Source organism: Pezoporus wallicus, unplaced genomic scaffold (assembly GCF_028554395.1).
Source record: "Pezoporus wallicus isolate ANWC-B61680 ecotype Strahan unplaced genomic scaffold, APGP_CSIRO_Pwel_v1 scaffold_11491, whole genome shotgun sequence".
In the NCBI taxonomy this organism is placed as follows: domain Eukaryota; kingdom Metazoa; phylum Chordata; class Aves; order Psittaciformes; family Psittacidae; genus Pezoporus; species Pezoporus wallicus.
The window spans coordinates 8,190,565-8,216,114 of NW_026642649.1; the positions used below are offsets into that span (position 1 = coordinate 8,190,565).

General features: G+C 40.3%; 1 protein-coding gene across 1 annotated transcript in view; it reads right to left on the bottom strand.

Moving 5' to 3' along the window:
• The window catches only part of CNTNAP2 (contactin associated protein 2), a 1,008,227-nt gene extending 983,144 nt beyond the window's left edge, over positions 1–25,083 (bottom strand). The window contains exon 1 of the mRNA XM_057431243.1: positions 24,710–25,083. Within this exon, the coding sequence (XP_057287226.1) occupies positions 24,710–24,806 (97 nt within the window). The 5' untranslated portion in view covers positions 24,807–25,083. The remainder of the gene's footprint in view (positions 1–24,709) is intronic.
• Between the last annotated feature and the right edge of the window lie 467 nt (positions 25,084–25,550).

Genomic DNA, 25,550 nt, shown 5'->3' on the forward strand with positions numbered 1-25,550 from the left:
TCCACTCTTAACTTCGTCTTTAGGAACCAAGTAGACATCGACAGCACTGGAGACACTGGCATAAACTCAGAACATAACTGCAAGGAATCAGCATGGAAACCTGATTTATATGCATATTAAGAATTCTACAACTGCACATTTGTGTCTCCCACCTTGTTTCCAGGTAGAAGGTGTACAGTCCTCCGGGGAGGCAAAAATCACAGGGTTGTGCGAAGTAAGCACTCTTAATGCTTCTCCAGCACATTTTAATACAGAATCAAAGTCCTCATGTACACATACTCCCAGCTACATTATTAAAAGGGAACATCCTCCAAGCCTCCTCTGTGGGATGAGAAGAAAATCTGTGGATGTCTAGAAGGAATACTTCTAACACAAAACCAATCCACATCCTGCTCCACAGGGCTGGTATGGTACGCATTCCACTTGTGAATTTGAACAATCCTGTGTACTAGTTTCTAAAAGGACAGGTAAGCAGTAGGTTTCAGGGCATTTTAAGGTTTTGCCATAGCTGGTGCTGGGCAAGCCCTTCCTCACCCTACTGACAGTTTGCATTTTGGTTAGACAAAGCTTTTGCTCTCTTTCTTGCAAACTTTCAGGCAGTTCAGGCTACCTTGGCTTAGGCACATGTTCATCCATCTCCAGGAAAGCAGGGCTCCACCAAGTGTAACAGTTACTCTCTATAGTAAAAGCCATTTCTGTGAGTCATTCTTCCTACATCATGTGCAGCCAGACATCAGACATCTTGGTGTTTTTCTGCTGGACTAGCTCCGCTACGTCAATGTCTTCCCTGTACTAGGAAGCCCAAAGCTGCACTCACGACCCTCTGGGTATTTTTCATTATTCTTTCCTTCAAAATCAGAGCTTGTATTTTCCAAGCCAAAACACATTATATGTGCTTCACCTGCAGAGACACATGAAATGGGTTTTAAGAGAGCAAGTGCTCCATAAAAACCATCAGTCAGTCAGTTTACTTGCTAGAAGTAGACAACAATTTTAAAGACAGGGACGATCAGAACTGAAAATAAGTAATTAGACTGGGATTTGCAGCAGTGATGATCATTAAAGAGAACAGTAGGGCATGACTAGGAAATGTGTGAATCAAGTCTGACTTGGTGACTATCACTTATAAGAATATCAAACACATCTCCTCCAATGTGTTTTCACCTCTTTCTATGAAGCAAGTTGGAAATAGAAAATCACATGGATATTCAGGTATTTGTGAAAATGATCCCCCACAAACATACAAATGGTAGAAAGTCTTGCTAAGTACAGTTTGGGGGTTTTATGACACAAATTTAATAGGTTTAAAACCAATTTGTATTCTACTTGTATTTTTTTTAATATCAAGATCAACATCAAAAGTCAGTTGGGAAAATACTTTCATTATCATCAGTTATCAGCTTCCTGAAAACTGATGCTAATTTGCATGGCCAGTGTCTTCAACATTGTTGTTATCCTACATCCTAAAGCGGCAGGTTCAAAGCCATGAAGAATCGTAAGGACCATGGAAAAGGCCAGTTAAGGATAAAACTTCTTACTGCTGAAGGGGTTTGGGGTAGAAACACATGTTTAAATCATCTGAATCAAAATCTAAAACAGATTAAGCTGATTGAGGAATAAACAATAAGGTTTGGTGCTACAACTTTTTTGTCCAATTATCAGACTTAGGGGCCAAACACTGACTTACGAAGCCTACGATGGTTTTATTTTTCTTTGAATTCTATCACTATATTCCCCACATTAGCATTTCAGCAGGGAAAAATGTCTTTCTCCTCCTGAAAGCTATGTATTGTTTCCAGATAGAGGAACATAGAAGCCTCCTCTTTCTGCCTGAGAAGAGCTGATACTGACAGTAGAGTGGGGTAGCAGCATAGAAGAGCTTGTTCTTGGACCAATTTCCATAGCCCCTGGGAATGTACTGTAAAGAATTTCAGTAAACAATTATGCTTGCACAAACAGATTCAAGCTGCTACAAATCACTTCACTTCTTGTTCTTGAACAAGAACTATTTAACTTCCCCACCACATGCTTTTGGCAGGCTGCGAAGAGAGAGGCAGAGACAGCTGTACTGCAGATTCACTGTTTCTAAAGGTTTTAACAGTTTCCAGTGTTTTGGTGCCAGAATCACTGCGTACTTCAGACCACACCTCAGTATGATTTGTTCCAGACATTTTGTACTAAACATGATATCTGGGTAGATGAAAAGATGAAGAGTTAGAATTCAGAATGGGAGTGGATCTTGAGATATGCATGACACACTCTCAAACACACTGAGGTAGAGCAGTAAATTGCTGAGGACAAGAGGAGAGGAGGGGAGGGGAGGGGAGGGAAAAGAAGGGGAGAAGGGTCTATTTTCTCCATACCAGAATCATCCACAAGAAATCATACTTCTTTTAAGGACTGATGAACTTTTTAATCACTGATAACCCTTGAACTAAATCAGTATTGCCAACACGATTTAAGAAGGGGAGACATATTAAAGCTGAGTGTCACAAAATCTCAGTAGCATCTAAGTATGAAACTGTAATCTGTTTTGTCCCTAATCTAGCCTCCTGTTCTTACTATATAGCACCCTTCTTTTTCTCATCAGTGTGCTCAGCAAGAATATTACTTCATCACTTATGCCAATACAGTGGCTTGAAATATCTAAATCCTTTTCAGCTGTAGTATAAAGAAATCAGTTCATTTCCCAAGAACTGGGGGAGAGAAAAATAAAAAATAAATAAGAATAGGACCGATCACACTTCAACACCTAAAAGAGGATGAAAAAGACCTGGGGATGTGCTTAAAATGCTGTTGAGACCACTACCACTCCTTTACTTATACAATGTTAGCTAACAGAGAGGATCTTCGGGGTGGCATTGCCTTCTCCCATTTTGTTCTGAATACATCCCAATCTTTGTTCATTTGCCATAAATTTAGTTGGAAAGTACCTTTGTGTCTCAGCATTTACTATTCAATTTCAGGTGTCACAGAAATTCGCTGTCAGGCAAAGGGAGTAATAGTGAATAATAACATTAACAGGGAGAAAAGGAAGGTTTGTACAGAGTATCTTTACAGTCCAGTGTACTATATATTACTGGAAAAAAAACAGATAAATCTATGGATACAAATACTTTTGCTAAAGTCTGAAAGAGAAGCCACAATTAAAGATCAATAGTTCGATTTTAAACCATTCATTAAAATTACTCTTTTAGTTTTATCTGTGTATAAATACCTATATTTTAAGTGGATGCCCAAGAAAAACAGCTCAGCTTCTTCTTTCAGACACTTCAGAAATCAGGAGAAAAGTGTCATGACAGTAAGAGTTGCGTTTTTGGAGTAAAAATGATATTGCCTAACAATTTGATTCTAGAAGGAAAGTGGGAACAAATCCACTTAACTTTCTCCCTCACACGTCTTTTGCAAATCTACTACCTCTTTAATCTCCATTTATTCCTCTGCAGCATGCTCATGAAAAGCTTTAAATTGTATAAGAAGGTATTATGATTAAGTACAACATGGATTTGATCCTTCAATCCGTAGGAATGTAGGTAATTTCATATTTACACACGTATAGATGACTTTGCAGGTACGGCTTACTTGAGTAATGATTATTGCTTTGAGCACAATGTCTATACACAACTATTAGATTCCTAATCATGGAACGCCATAGCTCAGCTAGAAATTATTATTATAACTTAAATTGCACGTATACTAGGTATAGTTTATGGCAGTTTTCTTAAAAACTGATATCATAGACTTTTTATAAAGAAGAAATACAAGGAATATTTTCTGTTATACCTTAGAAGTGTGAACATAGGTCAAGTTCCATGCCAAAAAGTATGTTGGAAACTGCTTTAATCATATGCTGGAATATGAAAATAAGAAATGTTTGGTTTCACTAAAATACATATTCCACATTATAACTTCTGGTTTCACTAAAATACATATTCCACATTATAACTTCTTCACATAGCATGTTGGTTTGTTTGTTTTTAGCCATGAAGAGTTACAAGACTAACTCAGAAGTGCTTTGGATTATAAACAGAGATGATCGATTCGACTTACTTGAACTCCAACAGGCTGATGTCTTGATTCTCCAAGCAAACATGTACACCCACTACTCTCCTCACCTCACTCTTTCCTCCAGGTCCATTTGTTTACGAGCTGAGCAAGTCCATCCACTCCACACCACTAGAACCTGTCTCCCCATCTGCCAGCACAGCAACAGGAAACAGGCCTCACACATATTTGCTTTTTTTGCCAGTCCAACTCCATGACAAAGGGCACTGGCAGTTAAGAGACAAATGGATGCTTCTTTTGCTTTGTCTTTATTGTTGCTCTTCTTTAAGTGGACCTAGATTTGTCATCAAAGGCACTTTACCAGTTTAGCATCAGGTACCCCACCAAGCCACTTGACTATTGAAGCACAGTCCCTATGACAAGAGAGCAGAACCAGCCTCTGAGATGTGCATGAGGTCTCCCAGGGATGACGAGTGCCTGTTTTCCTAATTGCATGCACAAACCCAGTCCCCTAAACACACTGAACCAGCGCTGACAATGTCAGTATCTTTTGCTCAACCAGACATGCCTTGCAATCACGCATGCTCAAGAATACATTTAACCTTCATGGCAATTCCACTTGAGTCATGGACCTCATCTCACTCAGAGCTGCTGTTCAAACTGGATTCCAGAGATTTACATAATTTAACAGATTAGGTGACTTTTTTTGTCCATTCTAAAACATTAGGTCCTGAATTTCATCAATATAGTAAATCATCATTCTTCATATCAGGTACAACATATTTAATCTAGAAAAACTGTTTTTTCTCAACTACACGGCAGTTAGTATTCCATGTGGGGGAAAAAAAAATCCCTCCAAAACTAAGTATTGTTTAGAACATAGCCTTATATAAACTGTTCTTTCCTTCTGACAAGATATTCATTACATGTTCAAAAACATTTCCCTGCACTGCAAAACCATTCTAAGCCAAACAGAGCTGAGGCATTGCTGGAAGCTGATAATAAATGTCTATGGCCTAAAGTATCTAAATGAGCCTCGTATAGCTTTCATCAAGTTATTTATTTACTAGAACCAGCTAATCTTAATGCATGAAGGAACATACACTTTGGTTAAATATCAGAATGAAGTAGGGAGTACATCAAGCTGTTTTTTTCTGAGATAACAACCTAACAAAACCCAGTGTTACGAGTTGACCCTGGGCAGGAGCCAAGCACCCCACACAGCCGCTCACTGATTCCCAAGGAGAAACTGGGACTGCCAGGGAGAAACAAAGGAAGGTAGGAAGACACAAAGCTCAAGATAACAACAATTCAACAGCTGAAGCAAAAGCTGTGCGCTCAGCATGCTCACAGTTACTTAGGAAGACAAACACCATAACCATGAAAGCCTCCACTTCTGTCTCCTCCCAGTCTCTTGCCCACCCTCAGTCTACACACTGGGGATAGGGGAGCAGAGCAGGAAAATGGAAAAGCCTTGACCCCATGTAAGCACTGCTCAATGATTACCAGTCCACTGGTGTGTTACCAACACTGCTTTAGGCACAAATCCAAACCACAGTATCATTCAGGCTGCTGTGAAGAAAATTAGCTCCATCCCAGACAGACCCAGTGCATACAGACATGCTGCAAAAGAATATATTTACTTCTTAAATCTGCATCAAAACATTGATTGTGCTAGCTACCTTAAATAGTGGGCACTCTAAAGTCAATCAAGCAGTTGCTGTAACATTCAACACTCATTCACCATGCATCCAAACTGCAGAATAGTTGAATGAGATTGTGACCATCTTCTTTTAAATCAAATGTCATCTAGCAACAGTAAATCTATCACGATTGTGCATTTGGACGCTATGTGTAAAGAATAAACAAATGTTGCAATTTAAAAGGAAGAAAAAGATCCCAGAGCATCGTCACCAAAAGTCAGACATCAAAATATGGTCCTGATGTCATGATGCTGAGATAAAAGGGAAATACTACAACAGCAGAAGTGAACCTGTGCCTTCCCAGAGTTAGAACCCATTGGGCTACTAACAAAAAAATATACATGGTGCCAAAGTGCAGCCTAGGATATGCTTTTTCATTTATTTCCTCTGAAAACATTTTGTGAGGGGATTAATAGAACCTATTTGATTTTTGTCAAATTATCTGAAGAACCAATTTATATAAGAAGGGATGGGGATGAGAAAACTGATGAAAAAAAGAATGATTCAGGTAAGAACAACTTCCTAGAGCGATGACAGATGAATTTTAAATGAAATTAGTTTTAAAGTTTATCTGATAATTTGGTATTGAAAGCTGGTGTTCTGGAAAGGAATATTTTCATTTCTTCATTATTTTAATCAACAGGTGATTAATTTTATACACTTCGGGGTTGTGATGATCAGGCTTAATTTAGTAGAAGTTTGACAAAAAGAACAAAATGCCGTGATGCTCAGCAATTAAGAGGAGTGGGGAGTAAGAGTGAGATTGGCTTCGTATTCTACTATTTTTAATTAAAATTTGTGATCCAGAAAATAGTACAGTTGTAGTTATGTATTATCATATCAATAGGGCTCTAATTTTCTATGCTTGTTTACTAAATGATCTGTTGAATACAAAATAGTGGTTTGATTCATTTTCTGCCTTGTGTCTCGTACAAAAACTGATCTGAAGCACAATGTTCTTTGTTATTACTTGAAAGAGAAACTTGCTTTCATATATTTGTTGTAAAAAATAAGTATCCAGATGAAAATTAACTACTAACTGCCTGGGGCAAAATGTTGTTTGTTCTACAAACTGCTAGAAAGTCACTCACAAAGAGAACTTTTTACTCAGTTTTGTGCTTTGTTTCTTTTTAAACTATGACATAGTGGTACTCAAAGACAGCTTGAGGACTTCATAGCCCACACATGCAGTAAAAAAAGCCAAGATACAAAACATGAGATTTAATTTGGTTACATCTTCCTTAGTTCATGCAGCAAGAACCCAGAGAACCATGGTATAAACGCCCAGCTGTCTCAGTTGACTTGGTCTGGGGTTACAACAGGACAGTGTAACCCCAATATGAGTATTAAAAACAGGGGGACAGGTGTATTTACTTACTGCACATGAAAGTAAGACCACAGCTGAGAAGACATCTTTAAGTTAGGCATCCAGATTTACTTCTAATTCTGGTTTATTTAATTCTGGTTTGCTAGGTTAGCCTCTGGAAACAATCTGTGCAATGGATGCTTGCCAAAAGGAGGCAGCAGAGCATCGCTGACCTGCTTTCCCAAATCCCCAGTTGACTTCCCTTATGGTTAACAATCCCTCCTTAGTACCAGTCAGTGCATATATAGTCCCTGATCAAATGAGCACATCCTAAGAGTTCTGATTAGTCTTGATACCAGCTCTGACCTTTACAAAGGGAAGCTAAAAATTCCTCCTGCGGGGGGGAACCTCACGGAGAAGTGAGCAGCCTCTTGTGGCTGGACTGAAGAATATTAATGCCTGATGATCCAAACTGCAGTTCTCATCAACTGTTCCCTTGCTCCCAGAAATTGAATTAACAGCAAAATTAGTAAAGTCACCCAGTGGACTTGGATCTGCAGAGGAGGAGTGGAAGGTTCATGTATATTCTAAATACATCTGAATGTCAGCAGTCAATTAGGTATATCTCTTAAGTCTTTACTGATCTTACGAGCAGTCACATAATTCAGCAAAACCTGAGTTATTCATATTGTGATCCTGCTTCCCCATGTTCCCTTTAAAGTAAAACTGGCCCAAATGTATTTTATCCTACCCTTTAACTGATTTCTATATTACTTTTCCACAGTGAACATGGGCATTCACTGCTCAGTGAAGACTTTAAGTGAACATTTCATTTACTTGCGCAATGTTACTCCATAAACATCAAGTCAGGGCTGCCTCCTCACCACCGCACAGCAGTGAAGCTATGGGGCAGCTAGCTGCTTCACAGTATGTGCCATCCTGTGCGGACGTATCTACTTGCCAAGATGGTCTCCAATGTTTTGGGTTTTTAAAAGTTGACGCACTTTTTTGAGCTTAAGGGATTTTCAGAACTGATACCTATCAAAGATGCTCATAGCAAGTTACTTGTTTAGTGTGTAAAACAAAATTAGCACTAGGTACAGTGAGCGATACTTGATGTACAGGTGCACAATATTTGTGCGATGTAGCAGTACATCCTCTACTATTAACAAACTGATAATGTATTCAGGAATAATATAAAAATCACATCAGATATTAAAAAATGTGGTCTTTTCAGAGTGACCAAAGTGTGGCTAAACCGTCCCTTGAACTCTGTTACAAGTTCCAATGCTTCAGGAAAGCTGGCCTTCTGGAAATAGTGCTCAGACTGGCTGTTAACTGCTGTCATCAGACCATCTCTTATGATTCTATCAAGTATAACACTAATTTAAATTATCAAGATATGTAACATGAGTAGTTCCGACTTCCAGATCAATGACTGGAATGGCTTTAACTGAACATGTATTAATAACTATTAAAACCAATGTTAGATGCATATTACTCTGCTGATTTTATGGACTGGAAGTACAGATGCTTTAATGAACACTAGAGGGTAAATAATTTACAATTTGTCTGGAGACAAACACTGACTAGTAGTTGAAATTATCTAAATATATGTGATAGCTTTCAAAGACCTGCAGACATTCTGATACAAGATTATCATACTCTGAATTACCCAGTCTTTACAGGTTGAATTTCTAGTCAATCAATTTCACTGAATAGTTCTGTAAGCTCCAAAGTTTTTAAAAATCATCTGATGCCAGCCAAAAAGTCATACTCAACAGTCAAAGAAAACTAAAAATGAACTGACAGCTCTATCTTCCGTGTGCCATTCACTCCTCATGCATTTCATGGCTTGATTTCCTGGTGTTTTTAAAACCTTTAACCAGGTGATTAGGATGGACAGCTACTAAAATTCATTGCTCAGTACCAATTAGATAAAGTATGTAACCTTTGTAACTCAAAATCCTTAAGAACTAACTTCTGAAGGGTTCACCATACCTACAAATAAACTTGATGTATTGGGATTGCACGGCAAGGTTTTGGGACAAAGTAATGGGGCTACAGAGCTGGTTTCTGTGAAAAGGTGCTAGAAGTTTCCCCTGTGTCTGATAGAGCCAAGCTGGATGGGGCTTGGAGCAACCTGGTCTAGCGGAAGGTGTCACTGCCCATGGCAGAGGACTGGAACTGGATGAGCTTTAAGGTCCCTTCCAAAACAAACCCTTTTGTGATTCTATGAAAACATTACTGTTACTTGAAAGAAATTAGAGATCCATCACTGAATATTTTTGCTTCCATCACTTGTGTGACAACACTGTTTTATGAACACCACTCTCTTTTTATGAAAGGCACATGGCCAGATTTACATTTGAGGCTTATTGTTACAAGTGGTTTGTTTATTTAATCCATTTATACCTAGAACAGTGGTCAAAACAAATAATGTGCAATAAAACTGCAGGCAACTGAAACAGGTTCTCTGTCTTTGCCCACTGCCTCTGGACAGTTTTAGGGGAGCTCACCTCCATACTATATCTTTACACACCCCGGCAGCAAATTCCATCTGTGTTGCACATGTGTCTGATAGTCCATTAAATCTTCCCCTGGAAAATATCAAGAGCATTATACAGAGGGAAGTTCTGATCCTTGCCCTTACAGCCTCCACATCCCTTCTATCATAAAACGTCAGGCAAAATGTATTCACATCTTTTCAACTCTTTAGGAGTCTGTCTCAAAAATGAGGATGGATTTGCCCTAAGGAATATATGGGGAGGCATCTGGTTTTCTCCTCTTGCTCCTTTGCCAGAATCAAAGGATAAGAATCTTGTGGAATACAAGTATTTTCATTTAAATCAGTTGAAATGTTTGCTTGGGGCAGAAGGAAGATGGAAAGAAAGAAAACAAAACTTTGTAACCATTAAACACCAGTGCCGGGAAGTAACTATAGCCCTCTTTAAAACTGACACCAGAGCAATTTTCCTTTGATATATACAGTTTGTCTGTTATTAAAAGCATTTGCATCTTTACATTCTGAATTACAATGAGATTTTTCATAACTGTTCATTTCTTTCTGCAATCAGAGTTATTAAAGCAAAGCATGGCCTATGCTGATTTATAAGTACAAATTACAGGCTATACTTGTAAATAATATTTTTCTTCTTGGGAAGCAGAGTACTGTCTTAAATGTATGAATTGTGATAAAATGCCAATCATGCCACTGAAATTCCATTGAAAAGGCTCTGAAAAATTCTCTGCATTGTGCTTATCCTTGTGGCTCTGGGTAAATGAGACATTTGCCAATAGATTCTTTTCACTCCTACAAGCAGACTTGGAACAATTGTTGCAGTTTCTCATAATTATGAGACAATTCTGTTTATAGTTGAGTTGACAGTTCAGTCTTATTTTCTCTGGTTTTACATTTATCTCCTTTTATTCTCTTACTCATGCACTTTTCATGAAGCTGCTGCTTGCAACCATGCCACCTAGGCACTTCTTACAAGGGCAGCTAGTGACAGGACAAGGAGGAATGGGAGATTTAGATTAGATACTGGGAAGAAGTTATTTACTGTGAGGGCTTTAAGACACTGGAACCAGTTGCCCAGAGAAGCTGTGTGGCTGCCCCATCCCTGGCAGTGTTCAAGGCCAGGTTGGAAGGGTCTTGGAGCAACCTGGTCTAGTGAAAGGTGTCCCTGCCTGTGTCAGGGGGCTGGAACTGGATGAGCTTTAACGTCGCTTCTAACCCAAACCATTCGTGATTCTATGATCTTTTGGGGATGCATTCCTACCCCAACACTACACAGTGTATATGATATTTATATGAATCTCGAGCAATCCAAAGGGACACTTGCATGTGCACCCACATCAAATGAGTGTGGCCAAACAGATCCATATTCAAGGAGTATATGCAGGGACATGACTGGCCTAGAAAGCCTGACCTCACTCCACTGAGCTGTGAATCTGAGTCATGTTTGAAATTCCAGTACTTACTTCAATCTCTAGGACTTTCTAGTTTGGTTCAGTCTTCCTTTTCTAGACTTGGTCAGAAGAATTAAAAGGAACTTTTATGCCATAACTTTGTGACAGAATCCCCACTCATTACACTTTTTTTCTTGATACGTCTGGTTTTGTGACGTGCTTGTAATGCTGGTTGTGCCTGTTTCAGAATGTCAAAAGTAGCTTACATTGTCCCCACTATTTTCAATTATATTTTGCAGGACTCAACAGTATAAATCAGATACACTCTCCCGAGTGAAGTACTCGGGTAAACTGTTATGTCCACATCCCTCTTCACCAAGAGTGGCTTAGGTCTTCATTCACTAGACAGGGTCACTAGACAGGGTTACGTACAATGAGACACGTAATACAGTGAACTGTCTGCTGTATTTCTAAGTTAATACCCAAGATCTAAACTCTTTAAGAATATAACAGAGGAGCTCCCTCTCTAGGCACTTTGAAACACAATTATTCCAGTCTTTCACTTGCCTTCTCACAATATTCTTCAAAAGAAATAAAAATACTGACTTTCCATAGAATAAAAGCTCATACTACCAACTGCTTCTGTTCCAGAGGAAAATAGTTAAAAGTAGGAAATTCATTTTCTTTCTGCAAGATAATATTTCCTCTGTCAGCTCAATAAATGGTCAATATTAATATGCATGGTCAGTCTATTCTGGGTTTCCATCAGAAAGATTCCTTGATATTATAGCACATTTTGCTTTATGAGATGATCATCAGTGTCTTACACTTACAAGAACAGAAGCTTTTTTGCCCTTTAGAAAACAACCCTTCAAGATATACACACATGGCATTGCAACATGATGAAAACTACATTGGTTGTGTTTGGCCTTGGATAGAGCTCTTGTTAGGTTTCTAGACCTTTTTCTAAATAAACATTTTCTGTATATGTGTTTCTAGTACTAATGACATATTTTGGTTGCTCCTTGATAGAGATATAAATCCACTGTTAAGTATATTTAGTGGCAGTAGTAGCTAGATGTCTTCAGGGTTTAGGAGTTCAAACTGAAAACAATTCAGCAAATACTTGACAATACATACAGCAACTGAGAGAGCTGCCTGAGGACTGGAGGAAAACAGATGTCACTCCTATGTTTAATAAGGGCAAGAAGGAGGACCCATGGAACTACAGGCCTGTCAGCCTAGCCTCAGTCCCTTTTGACACTGTCTCCCATAAGATCCCCAGAGAGATAAGATCCCAAGCTGATGCAGTATGGGCTGCATGAGCAGGGAGGTGGAATACAAACTAGCTGAAGGACTGGGCCCTGACAGTGGCACGAAGTCTAGCTGGAGAAGCGCTTCACTATGAGGAGTGGCTGATGTGCCAAAGGGTCCTGTTGTTTTCCAAAGGGAACTCAACAGGCTGGAGGAATGGGCTGACAGGAATCTGTCAGGCAATGGGCACACACTGAAACACAGGAGCTTGCACCTCAACACCAGGGAAAACTTTTTCATCAAGAGGCTGACCAAGCACTGGCACAGGCTGCCCAGGGAGGCTGTATCGCCTTGGAGAGGGGCTAAAACCAGAGAGGTTGTTGAATACCCTCTGGACATGGTCCCAGGCAGCCTGCTCTAGATGACCCTGGCTTGAGCAACGCAAGATGACCTCCAGCAGTCCCTCACAACCTCAACCATTCCAAAGAAATCAGAATCTAACAGATACAGAAAAATTATAAGCAAAAGAGTTGATTTATTTATGCACAGAAAACATAAGGAAAATAAATAAATAAACCACAGATTTGATTGTTGGGTTTGGGTTGTTTTTTTTTTTTTAAGAAAGAGGTGAGAGCAGAGATGAGAAGCTTTTGCTATGAGATCCATACCAAAAGCTGCTACATACGAGTGGTGAAATTGCCAATCATGTAAAACAGACAAAAACATAGTGTTAGGAAAACAAACCAGGCTGCATAGTCAGATCCCAGAGCGGCAACAAAACTATTTACATTCTAATAAAAACTGAGGAAGATGTTAAATACAAGCTAACAAGGCTAGACAGCTTCAAACCAGCAGGGCAACCTCTGCCTGAGAAGGTCTCTGAGCACTGTTATTGCTGATTTCCAGTAACCCTTGGAACACCAAGGAAATTCCAAAAGCCTGAAGCATAGTGTGCAGATACTGACAGAAATTACCTGTGTAATTACAAGCTGCTCCAAGTAAGTAGACAAAACAAGAGAACCTGATTAATAAAAATATAAAGGAGGTAAATGTGATTAGTGCAAATCCACATTGGGTTTGTAAAAATAGATCTTGTCAAAGTATTCTGGTGTGGGCTTTTTTCTGAGATGACAAATTTGGATCCCATCAAATGCATTTGTATCTGTTTCTGCAGCCACTGTAATAGTATGCAGATTCAATTCTGAAGGCATTTGATTGGCAGCGTACACTGAACCAAGATATTGAATTATTATAAATGTGACACACTAAATATATCAAAAAGTAACCGTAACAAAGAAAATCAGTGGCTTCGAGAGAGAACCACCTGAAATTTGATTTTCAACCCTTCATTATTTAACATCATTATTGTCTGAACTGCAGAAAAATGCATACTCTTTGAAGCTGAAGATGCATGAAGTTTACATGTCACAAGCTTGGGACATGCAGGTCAGCTGCTAAAAGGAAAGACTGAGCATTTTAATGTGGCCCTGTGTGAAGTCATCGAGGTAGGATGAAGAACACAGCTCCAGACTGAGACATGTGATGCTGGCAGGAAACGCGTCAAAAGCTTGACAGGTACACGAGCCAGAAAAGGAGGACAAAAAAACCTGTACCCCTCTGGTAAATGAGACAGAGCATCTGTTGACAACTCATGCCGAGAAGGGTGAAGTATTCAACAACTTTCTTCCTCAAGCTTTCACTGGCAGTTGCATTTCCTGTATCTCTGAAGCCTCTAAATCTCAAGGCAGATGCACACTGGGGCCATGATGTGCCCACAGCATTTCTTTGATGCAGGTTTTTCCATTATGTATAACATATGTGCACTGTACTGACCTGAAGTCTGAAAGTGCATTTTCTGCGTAATTATGAACACAGCTACTAAAAGCATTCCTTATAATGATATTCTAATAATTGTTTTGGAAAAAATGATCTTAACTTCATTCATAATATCTGATTCCACATGCCAGGATTATGGCACAGTGATTAAGCAGTGAAGGAATTTCAATTGAGTTATTACCTGTGTACCTAGCTTTCACATTCAGATGAATCAACCAGGAGTCAATGAAGACAATCTCCCAGAGTTTCAGGCTCAGCAGATTACTCAATATGGTGATGAACCAATGAAAATCCAAGAGAGGCAGTGGAGTCAGTTTATTGCTGGAGGAAAGTGTGGGGAGAAGGCAGAGAGCAGGGAGCAAGGTGATTGTGATCAGGAGATGCTCTAATTTGAGATCCTCAGGACAGTGAGAAGAGCGTGCAGCAAGCTCACTGCCCTGGACTTCAAAAGAGCAGACTTTGGCCTCTTCAGGAACCTGCTTACTAAGGTTCCATGGGATACAGCCCTAGAGGGCAGGGGGGCCCAAGACTGTGTTTTTTGATATTCAAGTATCACCTGCTGCAAGCTCAGGGGTGTTGCATCCCAACCAGAAGGAAGTGCAGCCGGAGGGCCAGGAGACCTCCTTGGATGGATAAGGAGCTCCTGAGGAAAATTCAGTTGAAAAAAGAGGCTTATAATAAGTGGAAGCAAGGACAGGTGGCATGGGAAGAGTACAGGGATGTTGTCTGAGAAGCTAGGCACCAGGTTAGGAAAGCTAAGGCTCAGTTAGAATTAAACTTAGCTAGAGGTATTAAAGATAACAGGAAGGGATTCTACAGGTACATAGCAAATAAAAAACATACTAGGGAGAATATAGGCCCCCTCAGGAAGCTCTCGGGAGAACTGGCTACCCTGGATTTGGAGAAGGCTGAGGTTCTGAATGACTTCTTTGCCTTGGTCTTCACTGGCAAATGCTCTGACCACACCACCCAAGTCTTGGAAGGCAGATGCAGGGACTGTGAGAATGAAGACATTGCGCCCACTGTAGGAGAGGAACTGGATCGAGACCATCTCAAAAATCTGAACGTGCACAAGTCCATGGGTCCTGATGAGATCCATCCGCGGGTCCTGAAGGAGCTGGTTAATGAAGTTGCGAAGCCGCTGGCCATCATATTTGAGAAATCATGGCAGCCAGGTGAAGTTCCCAATGACTGGAAAAAGGGAAATATAACCCCCATTTTCAAGAAGGGGAAAATGGATGACCCGGGGAATTACAGACCAGTCAGTCTCACCTCTGTGCCTGGCAAAATCTTGGAGCAGATTCTCCTGGAAGGCATGCTAAGGCACATGAAAGTCAACAAGGTGCTTGGTGACAGCCAGCAGGGCTTCACTAAGGGGAAATCCTGCCTGACCAACTTGGTGGCCTTCTATGATGGGGCTACAGAACTGATGGACAGGGTAGAGCAGTTGATGTCATCTACCTGGACTTGTGCAAAGCATTCGACACTGTCCCACATGACATCCTTGTCTCTAAATTGGAGAGACATCAATTTGATGGATGGACCACTCGGTGGATAAGGAGCTGGCTGGATGGCTGCACACAGAGAGTTGTGGTCAATGGCTCAGTGTCCAGCTGGAGACCAGTAACGAGTGGCGTCCCTCAGGGATCGGTGTTGGGACCGGTCTTGTTTAACATCTTCATCGCTGACATGGACAGTGGGATTGAGTGCGCCCTCAGCAAGTTTGCCGATGACACCAAGCTGTGTGGTTCAGTTGATACCCTGGAGGGAAGGAATGCCATCCAGAGGGACCTTGACACGCTTGTGAGGTGGGCTGATGCCAGCCTCATGAGGTTTAACCATGCCAAGTGCAAGGTCCTGCACCTCGGTCGGAGCAATCCCAGGCACAGCTACAGGTTGGGCAGAGAAGAGATTCAGGGCAGCCCTGCGGAGAAGGACTTGGGGGTGCTGGGTGATGAGAAAATGAACATGAGCCGGCTGCAGTGTGCTCTTGCAGCCCAGAAAGCCAACCATATCCTGGGCTGCATCAAAAGGAGCGTGACCAGCAGGTCAAAGGAGGTGATCCTGCCCCTCTACTCTGCTCTTGTGAGACCTCACCTGGAGTATTGGGTGCAGTTCTGGTGTCCTCAACATAAAAAGGACATGGAACTGTTGGAACAAGTCCAGAGGAGGCCACGAGGATGATCAGGGGACTGGAGCACCTCCTGTATGAAGACAGGCTGAGGAAGTTGGGGCTGTTCAGCCTGGAGAAGAGAAGGCTGTATGGAGACCTCAGAGCAGCCTTCCAGTATCTGAAGGGGGCCTATAGGGATGCTGGGAAGGGACTCTTCATTAGAGACTGTAGTGACAGGACAAGGGGTAACGGGTTAAAACTTAAACAGGGGAAGTTTAGATTGAATATAAAGAGGAAATTCTTTCCTGTGAGGGTGGTGAGGCACTGGAATGGGTTGCCCAGGGAGGTTGTGAATGCTCCATCCATGTCAGTGTTCAAGGCCAGGTTGGATGAGGCCTTGGGTGATATGATTTAGTGTAAGGTGTCCCTGCCCACGGCAGGGGGGTTGGAACTAGATGATTTTAAGGTCCTTTCCAACCCTAACGATTCTATGATTCTATTCTATGATTCTAATACAAAAAAAAAGGAGGTATGTGAGAAATGGCAAATAATTGAAGAGCAGAAGCAAATGCATGCGTGATCTGGTGGTGTGTGCTTGGAACTGTAATGGATACCATCTCTTATTTATAGGGAATTCCACTATCATTTCTAACAGCTTGGTGGTATCAGGGAAGAAGCAGGAAGGATATTCATCATATAACTGATGTTATGCCCAGTAGCATAAATTTTTTTGATATAAAATTGAAGAAGAGCACATTGAGAGAGTACATCATGCTGAAGCTTGGGAACATGGAGCAAACATAGCCTGCCCTGTGCAAGATATGCTTCTGATTCCATTTCTTACAGGAGCTCGCTCTTCTTCCTAATGCAGTGCTAATGCTGTGAACTGGGCATGTTTATGCCTCTGACTCTGTTCCTCAGCAGAAAGAAAATATACTGTCACTGTATGGGAGGCAACCTCTCTTCTGTTCTTTCCCCGTCACCATTTTTGTTTCATGGTCCAGAACAGTGGTGGGAGGTCATCAGTCTTCATCTTTAATTATGTTTCTAAATTAATTTACTTCCTTCTTTTCATTTTTCCTCATATTTTTAAAGAGATTGAATTTTTTACCTGTATTCAGGGAAAAGAAGAGAACATGTACAAGCCCCTCCGGTGTGCTACTGACAATCTAGGCAGGGTCTGAAGATCATAGTAAAGCATCTGAGTTTGAAACCTGGGTCAACAGGGTGGACATAAAAGATTTCTGGTTTCTTGTTTGTTCGTTTGGTTTTCCTACATAGGGCTTTTCCTCATCCACAGTATTGCTACCATTCCCATAAATGGGAGTAAAATCACATCCCACCTTAACTGCATTTCAAGAACATTACACCAGTAACATTTAAACCCAGTACATAAGACATGAAAACCTAAAGTACAGTGCAACTCCTTTGCCTGCTGTGCTGCATCCCACTGCATTGGGCCCATATATATTTTATCTTCCATTTGTTATGGCAGTAATTCTTTCTTTCCCTTTCTGGCAAACTTCAATTACAGACCTTCTACTGCCCCTTACTGAAATGGACCCTGGCAGTATCCTCAGCTCATCTGCTGATCTTCTGTATTCTTTCCCTCTAAATTTCCCTCTAAATTTAGAAGGAAGCAGGTTTTAACTGGCTTCACAATAAATATCTATTTATTGGTCAAGTACACAAGACGACTGAGCAATCTGTGGCTGCCCCATCCCTGGCAGTGTTCAAGGTCAGGCTGGATGGGGCTTGGAGCAACCTGGTCTAGCTAAATGTATCCCTACCCATGGGCAGGGGATCAGAACTGCGTGAGCTTTAGGGTCCCTTTCAAACCAAACCAAAGCAATCTGTGATTCTATGAATTATTCTATGAATTAATCAGAGACATAGCCAAGGCTTTATCAACATTTAAGTAATAAAAAAAGTGGACAGTGGTGCACCTCTACATTCAATGCAAAAAATGCACATATGCAGATAATTCCTATATCGTAGAAACAGAGGAAGTAGAGCCAAATGCAGCACGTGCCTGGCTGATTTCCCTAAGCAAAGGTTACAAAATATTAAATGATATAGCAGTTTTACAAAATCAGACAGAATGTTTATGTTCTATTTAGGCAGATACCTAAACAGGGCATTCAGTTTCTACACGAAAATGTTTCTTTCCCTTTAAGCTGGGACTTCAAGTAATTGAAAGAAACAAATCATAAATGTTCATTCTAACATATCGCATTCATTTGTGGGATGGCAAATCCTTTGGCTAGAATTGTTCAAATGCTTTCTAGCTACTAGAAAGTATTGTTAGCAGCTTATTTGATTTACACATTTAAAGTTGTAACCCAGCCTGAGCTTTTACTGATACAAGCACAAAACAGGCAGCAAAGTTCCTAGCTATGTTGAGTCAATCTTAGTCATAGGTATATTTAAAACATATTTTTGGAGTGTGGAGACAGATGAAAATAAAATATTTGATAAATATTTTAGATGCTCATAAATATTAACATCAAATTACGAACTCTAAGTGTGAATAAATCTTTCAGTCCCTCAGTAGGCTTAGCATGACCACTTCAGTTGAATGTCTGAAAGAAACACCTCTACAGGAGATTGTAAAGCTGAAAAATCTCTATAGACCTTTTTAGGCAGAGGCAAGAGGTAAATGTGAATGTCAATATCCTTTCCCGCTCTGAATTACCAGTTGTTCAAGCTTAAGGAACAAACAGGAAATGGCTGGCTACTACAGCAGGGCATGCACACTGAGATAATTTCTCAGGTCCCAACTTTGTGAAGTTGCTTATTAAGTTGCATACCTATCAAAGCATAGATGTGCCTGTGTTCTTTGTAAATGTTACACATTCAGAATGTTTTTAATTTTATCTATGGGACCTCCAAAGCCAGAACTGAAAATGGCTCAAAAGAAGTGATTCTTGATTACTGCAGTTTCCTACACCACCAAATCTAGAGATTTAGCATGTTCAGCAATTAGCTGGTCGTCTCAGATTATCTACCTATGCAGTGCCAATAAAGCAGCTGAATAAATGAAGTGTAATCAAATAAAATCAATGTTAGTTCAAAGGATGAAGTCTGAAGAACCTTTTAATCATTTCTAGTATCTCATACCAATGGATATGGACTGAGTCATGAACTTCTCACTGACCAAAAATTTAACCACATAAGTCTTAAAAGCAGTGGCACAACTTCTGTTTCCTTCAGCGAGAGAAGATTCCAGCTACCAGACTGTACTCTTTGTCCCATGGATCTTCCTGATCTTTTAAAGAAGCATCCCATGTTCATGGGGATTTTGGAAATTATGCCCTGATCAAACTACCTCTTTCTAAACACTGCTAGAGTTTCAAACTCACTTTTTACATTTCTAAAGATTAATAAAATGAGAAAGTCAGAGTTTGATCTGATGAAGAAGATCAACGTTGCTTGAGACATTTTCTGTCTCAAGTGACTGAAACACATTTTCAAGTCCAAATCCTTTTGCATGATGAGCATGTGTTCTCCTCTGTATTGAGGAAAAGCAGACATGGGCAGTGAAACACCTCAGACATGGGCCGTGACACACCTGGGGATTTAACCTGTTATCTTATGTCTGACCAATGAGTCAAATTGCTCACAGGCAGATCAGCTTCTGCATGTGTAGAAACAGTTACTATAGTGAACACCCACAGTCTGTGGTTGGTTTGTTATTGCCCTGAGCACTAAGAGTATTACAAAGTCATAAATATTACTATAGTTACTAAACATTGAACGTGAGATCTGATGCTTTGTATGATTTAGAGATCCAAGCTGAAATTCCTAAAGAACTTCAATAGGAAAACCTGCTCTGTCACAGATCTATAGTGACGTGAATTGTCCAAGTGAAGCTACAGTTTCTAATATCTTATTACTATATGATATATATAATTTCCTGTCACAACTCCATCCACTGAAATAATCTTTCACATGTGTTTAAAAGACCTGAGTTACAAAGTGAGAGATAATCAGAAGATATTTCTCATCTCCTTGCAAAGGAAACAGCCAATATTCACAGAGACAAGTTTGCAACTCATAGTCTTTAAATTCACTTTCAAACATTCTTGCAGACTGGAGCACTGACTGAAGCACTTGTGTGTCTTATTCCATGTTATTGCACCAGAGTTTAAGAAACCAAACGAGCTAAGCACACAAACAAAGTGAAAGTAACCCAAGCAAAGCACATTCATTCAATGACATCTGCAACTGATTCAAGGCCTACTGACCACATCAAACTTGGATCAGGCTTTCTGCATATAGACAAATGTCTGCAATCAGGCTGTGGGTAATGTTGCATGCACAGAAGTGAAGGACTCTGAAACTCAGGCTTTCCAGCACTGACGCAGGCTCTAGCTGCTGCCACCAATTTGGACATGACAGCAGACTATTTATTACCATTTTATTCCCATGTAAGGTAATGTACTGCTCTAGGAAAAGCATATTCATTTGAAAAGTCGCCCCGAGTAACTCAGTTGCGTGTTGTTAAGTAACAGTCAATTGACAAACTGCTGGTTTTTAGCTGAATGTTAGTTTTATTATATAGTGATGCACAGCACCTTAAATGACAGTACTATTATATAATGGTCTAATTTATAGCTCCAGTCTTTTAAAAGAACAAAAAAGAAAGCATATGTTTAATGTTATGAATTCCTATGGTCTTAATGGAAACTTAGGCCTTCGCTTTAAAAGTTTAGTGTATCTGTAAATGCTTTGACACCCAGGAGTAAGTAATATGATTAAACATTAAACCTCCATGAAAATGTCTGGTATTCTATGGGATCTGTGAGTTTACATCCAAACAGGACCTAACCTGGGAAATGTTAATCATATGTAACAGAAAAACAACTGTAATTGCTCTAAATACACAAAATACAGTTATGTGTACATTATCTGGAAGAGACCTATTCCTGAATGTGAGTCCAACAGAATATATGGCATCCCCACGCACTCAACATTCAAGCAGCAGGAACTGGAAGAACAGATTCTCTAGTCCTATATAGTCCAGAACTCCTGAAAAGAAGGTTCTTGTTCAATGCCTTGCTCTTTCAAAAGGGACATTACACTTTTTAATCATTTTCTCGCTTACCCAAGCTATTAAGGAAGGTCTGGGTGCCAGGCAGACAAAGCTAAAAGATGCATAGTTTTGCTTATACACAACTCTTAATGATTTACTATACCTGCCCCTCCTCATTGATTTCTGCATCGATTATTGTCAAATAGGGTTAAACTTCAACTGCAGCAGTGCTATGCGACCTACTGCAAAAGCATGAAAAGTATCCGAACTAGAAGTTTTAATAGGTTTGTACTGATCAGGTTTGCACTGCACATAAACAGACACAACCCAAAATTAGTCCTAGCTGTGAGAGACAATTACTTTTTAAGTGAGTTGCTTTCATAGAGAACAGATGATTCTATGATGAATCCCTGAATATTCTCATTTAGAAGACAAGGTCACTGCTTTGTGTGTTTTTTATAAGAATACAAGTGAAAATTGCTCTACTCGTAGTCATATTCTGATCATTCCATCTTTAAGCCATGTAAAAGGCTACAAAGCACTAAATTTGTATTTTCCGTGTTACTTTTTATCTTGTGATGACCTCTCCTGGTTGAGCTGTTCATTAGCCTTGATTCCAGAAGTTAAGACTGTTGTGATCCCTCTATGCTTATTTCAAAAAAATAGCAGAATGTGATGAATTTATTGCCAAGGCACAAAAAGCATGATTATGAATAAAATATAAAGTAAGATCTGAGTATTAGTGTGTGTGATACTATGCTCTATGTTTACTGTACTACAAGATGGGCTTTCAACACCCGCTTCATCTTGACATAAAACTTAATGAGATTCAAAGCTTTCAACATGATCACTTCTGAATCAGCATTGCTGAGAGACATCATTTTAATGACAGAGATAGATTTACTGACTTCACAAACTAAGCAAACAGTTGAGATGCAATATATTCGCCTAAGTGACATACAGTTCTATTCTTTCCAAAACCTGTATGTTTTAATAAGTCAGCACAAGCAGGCTATAAGCAAACACTGAATAGTGAGCTCATATGTAGGGATTTGTAATTTCCTGTACACTATGAATCTTGCATGCTTCCTAAAACCACTATGAGGAATAAATCTGCTGTTGTTAATTACTTCAAAGTCAAAAGATAAAGTAGCAGTGGAAGAGAAAAGAAAACGTGGCTGGAAACCAGTTTTACATCAAAGTTGCATTTCACTCCATTTTTAATTATTTCAGAAGTATTCTGAATATGACATTCAAAATCAACGAGGAAAAAGAGATAAAAGACTAAGTGCATTCTCTTGTCAAAGGACAGCAAAAATCCCCAATGCCATTCACAATCAATTACAGACGAAGTGAGAAACAGTCCCAGAAAATCCCGAACAGAGATCAGTTTGTATGCCAAAGCATGCAATGGGATAACCAGTTCAGTGTTGCACCAAAACCCTGTGACACAGCACTTGAGTTCCTACTGTGGTACCACTTCCCAAGCACACACATATCTTTACAAGAATTTTAAGTATGTACTGCAATGTGAATACTCCTTTTGTCATTTTAAGGCTGACGAGTACTTCCAGCTATATTTCTGTTTCCAGTAAACAGATCTTGCTCCATCTGACTTTCAGAAGAGAGTCAGAAATGAAATGCTGCACGCTACATAAGCACTGTAGTGCATAAGCTCTTGGAAGATGAATTAATAGAAAGAAATCTTTGGATATCTGAAAAAAAACACTGTCAAGATGGAAATGTATATGAATAAACTGCAATTAAGATATTATATATATCTCCTTATCCCTGGGATTTCTGGTTATGGTGATTTTACTAGTCATTAACTTCTCAGCTAACTTCTTTCAAAAGTTAAAGATTTCTTAGCTGGGTAATCAGATAGCCCACTGCAGGTCATCTTCACGTTAAACCACAGCTATTAGTTATAGAAAGTCAAAACAAACAAAAGCTCGGAAATCCTATTATAAAAATAGCAGAGCAGGGAACTTTGTTTCCCAAGATCAGATTTCCGACAACCTAAATCATGAATCTTTTTTTCCTCCCTGTATATTCCTTTTATGCAGAGCCTGAGAGATGACCATGAAGAAATAAGATTCAGAAGAAAAATTAGATAGCTGGTCAAAACTAAGCAGTAAACCTCAGGATCAATATTTCTCCTAAATCAAAGGCAGAAAAATAACTGAACATCCTGTAGCCTCCTGAGAGCTATCCTGAGACCTAGATACAATGCAGACACTGCTGCACATTTTCTGTTGATACACAAACATATGTCTAAGTGTAAGCAAATCCTGGGACAGTAACACTTTCATTTTTCAACAGATATCAGATGATAACAGATAGAAACCCAATGAGAAAGTATAGCAGGGCTCCAGTTCCCCAATCATTGCATTGTTCAGTCCTGCCCCAAGGAATCAAATAAATAAATAAATAGAATGATCCATATAGATCTCTATGCAGTATATACACATTACATTCTAAGACAATTCCCTGCTTGGTCAGTAGAACCAGCCCCCATTCACATACACATAATCCCAACACATGTATCTGTAACATCTCAGGACATTTCTTTATAAACAGCAGAGGAAGTCGACAGTAGGGTCTATTTTTAATCATTGTATAAAAATGCACTGCTTCATCTCAGTATGCATGTCAAAAATACTTTGCAAATGGCAAATGCTTTACACGGTCTGAAGAGAAACAACTAAATACTTAACACTGACATCTACCTGCAAATGTTTTGCGGGAAACTACAGCTCAGTGCAATGTTAAAGATCTGATCTAACACCCATGGAAACCAATGAGTATGCTGTCATTTTGACTCTGACAGCAGAACTGGGTCCTGCATAGGTACTCCTCCTGTCTGAAGTTCAGCATTTCAGCAGATGCTTGATCATTTCTCAACTATTTCTGCCTCCCTAGGAGCACAATTGCTGGTATCCTCTAAAATACCTTTGCTCATTTTATTATGGGAAGCAAAACTTCACTCTCAAGGAAAGCTGTCCTGGCACCATTCCCTGTCATTAACTCACCATCATTCTTTGCTCTTCAAATGAGGCACTATTTTCTCTTGCTGCTCCCTGATATCACACTAGTTATGGAAACAGCTCGCATGTCCTCTTTTCCTTCACACAACTGTGGAAGTACTTCCAAATGTAAATTGCATACGCTTTGAGGAAAGTGGGAGAAAAAAAACCAAACCAACCAACCAACCAAAACCCACCCCCAAACTTTGAACAGCTTTTATCTGATTCCTTTCCCCCCTGACTCCATTGCAGAACTGCAACTATATCATAGAGCAGTATACCTTCAACTTTCCAAACCAGCTGCCACTGAAATCATCTATGCTAAGGAAGATCTGATGGGGAGTACTGCAAACAGTATCAAACCTCAGTGCACACATGCACATACAAATACACGGGAAAATCAAAAGCAAAATTCACTGGCAGAGAAAAAAAAACAATCAACCTCCCAGAGTTGTGGGAATTTCCCTCTGGCTTTCTGCAGAGCTGAAATTGTAATGCTTCTTAGCAAAGGGTACTTACGAGATGCAGGCAGAGCAGTCCTGGCTCTGCAGCTAATGCTGCTGAAAATCCAGAGGAAGAGAGCTGCCCTGCAGCCAGCTCGGGTAACCACAAGCATCCTTCACTTCCTGGCTCCCTGTACTCCCAATGCCAGCCGCAGAAGACCTGCTGTTCTCCACTTTGCCCCCTTCTCTCTCTCTCTCCTTCTCTTTCTCGGAGGAGGTGGTGAAGAGGTAAAGGGGGCAGGGCTTTACCTTGGGGTAGAAGCCAACCCCCCTCTTCGTCTGCTATCTCTGGGTTTGCAGCGGCAGGATAAGTCCTGGTACTTTTCTTTCCCTTATTTCTCTGTGTTTCTCTGTGCGTGTGTCTGTGCCTCCTTCTCAGAGGAAATGTAAAAAAAAAGGGGGGGAAAAAAAAAAAAGAAAAAAAAATCCACGAAGTGTCAAACAAGAAGGATTGTAGAAGAGAAAAACAGAAAAAAAGGAAAACCAATCCCCAAAAAGACAGGGGAGAGGGAGGGAAAGGGAGATGGAGATGAAGGGAAGGGAGAAAGGCGGAAAAGCCGCTGGTGCTGCTAACGCTGCTGTTGATGCTACCACTGCAGCTGAGCCGTTCTTCCTGTACAGAGCAGCGCTGCTGAGAGAAGCTTGCAATAACCTCCCAGCTCACATATATATACACAGTGTACGCGCACACACAGCCGGGGAGCCAAACACACAGGAGCGGGGAGAGGGGGAGAGAGGGAGGGAGAGACAATCCCGCAGCAGAGAAGCAGGTTCAGAGCCTCCCTCCTCATGTACTCATCATCTTCCAGCAGAAGGAAACGCCGCCACCAGCAGCAGAAACCTCCCCCCCCGGCCAC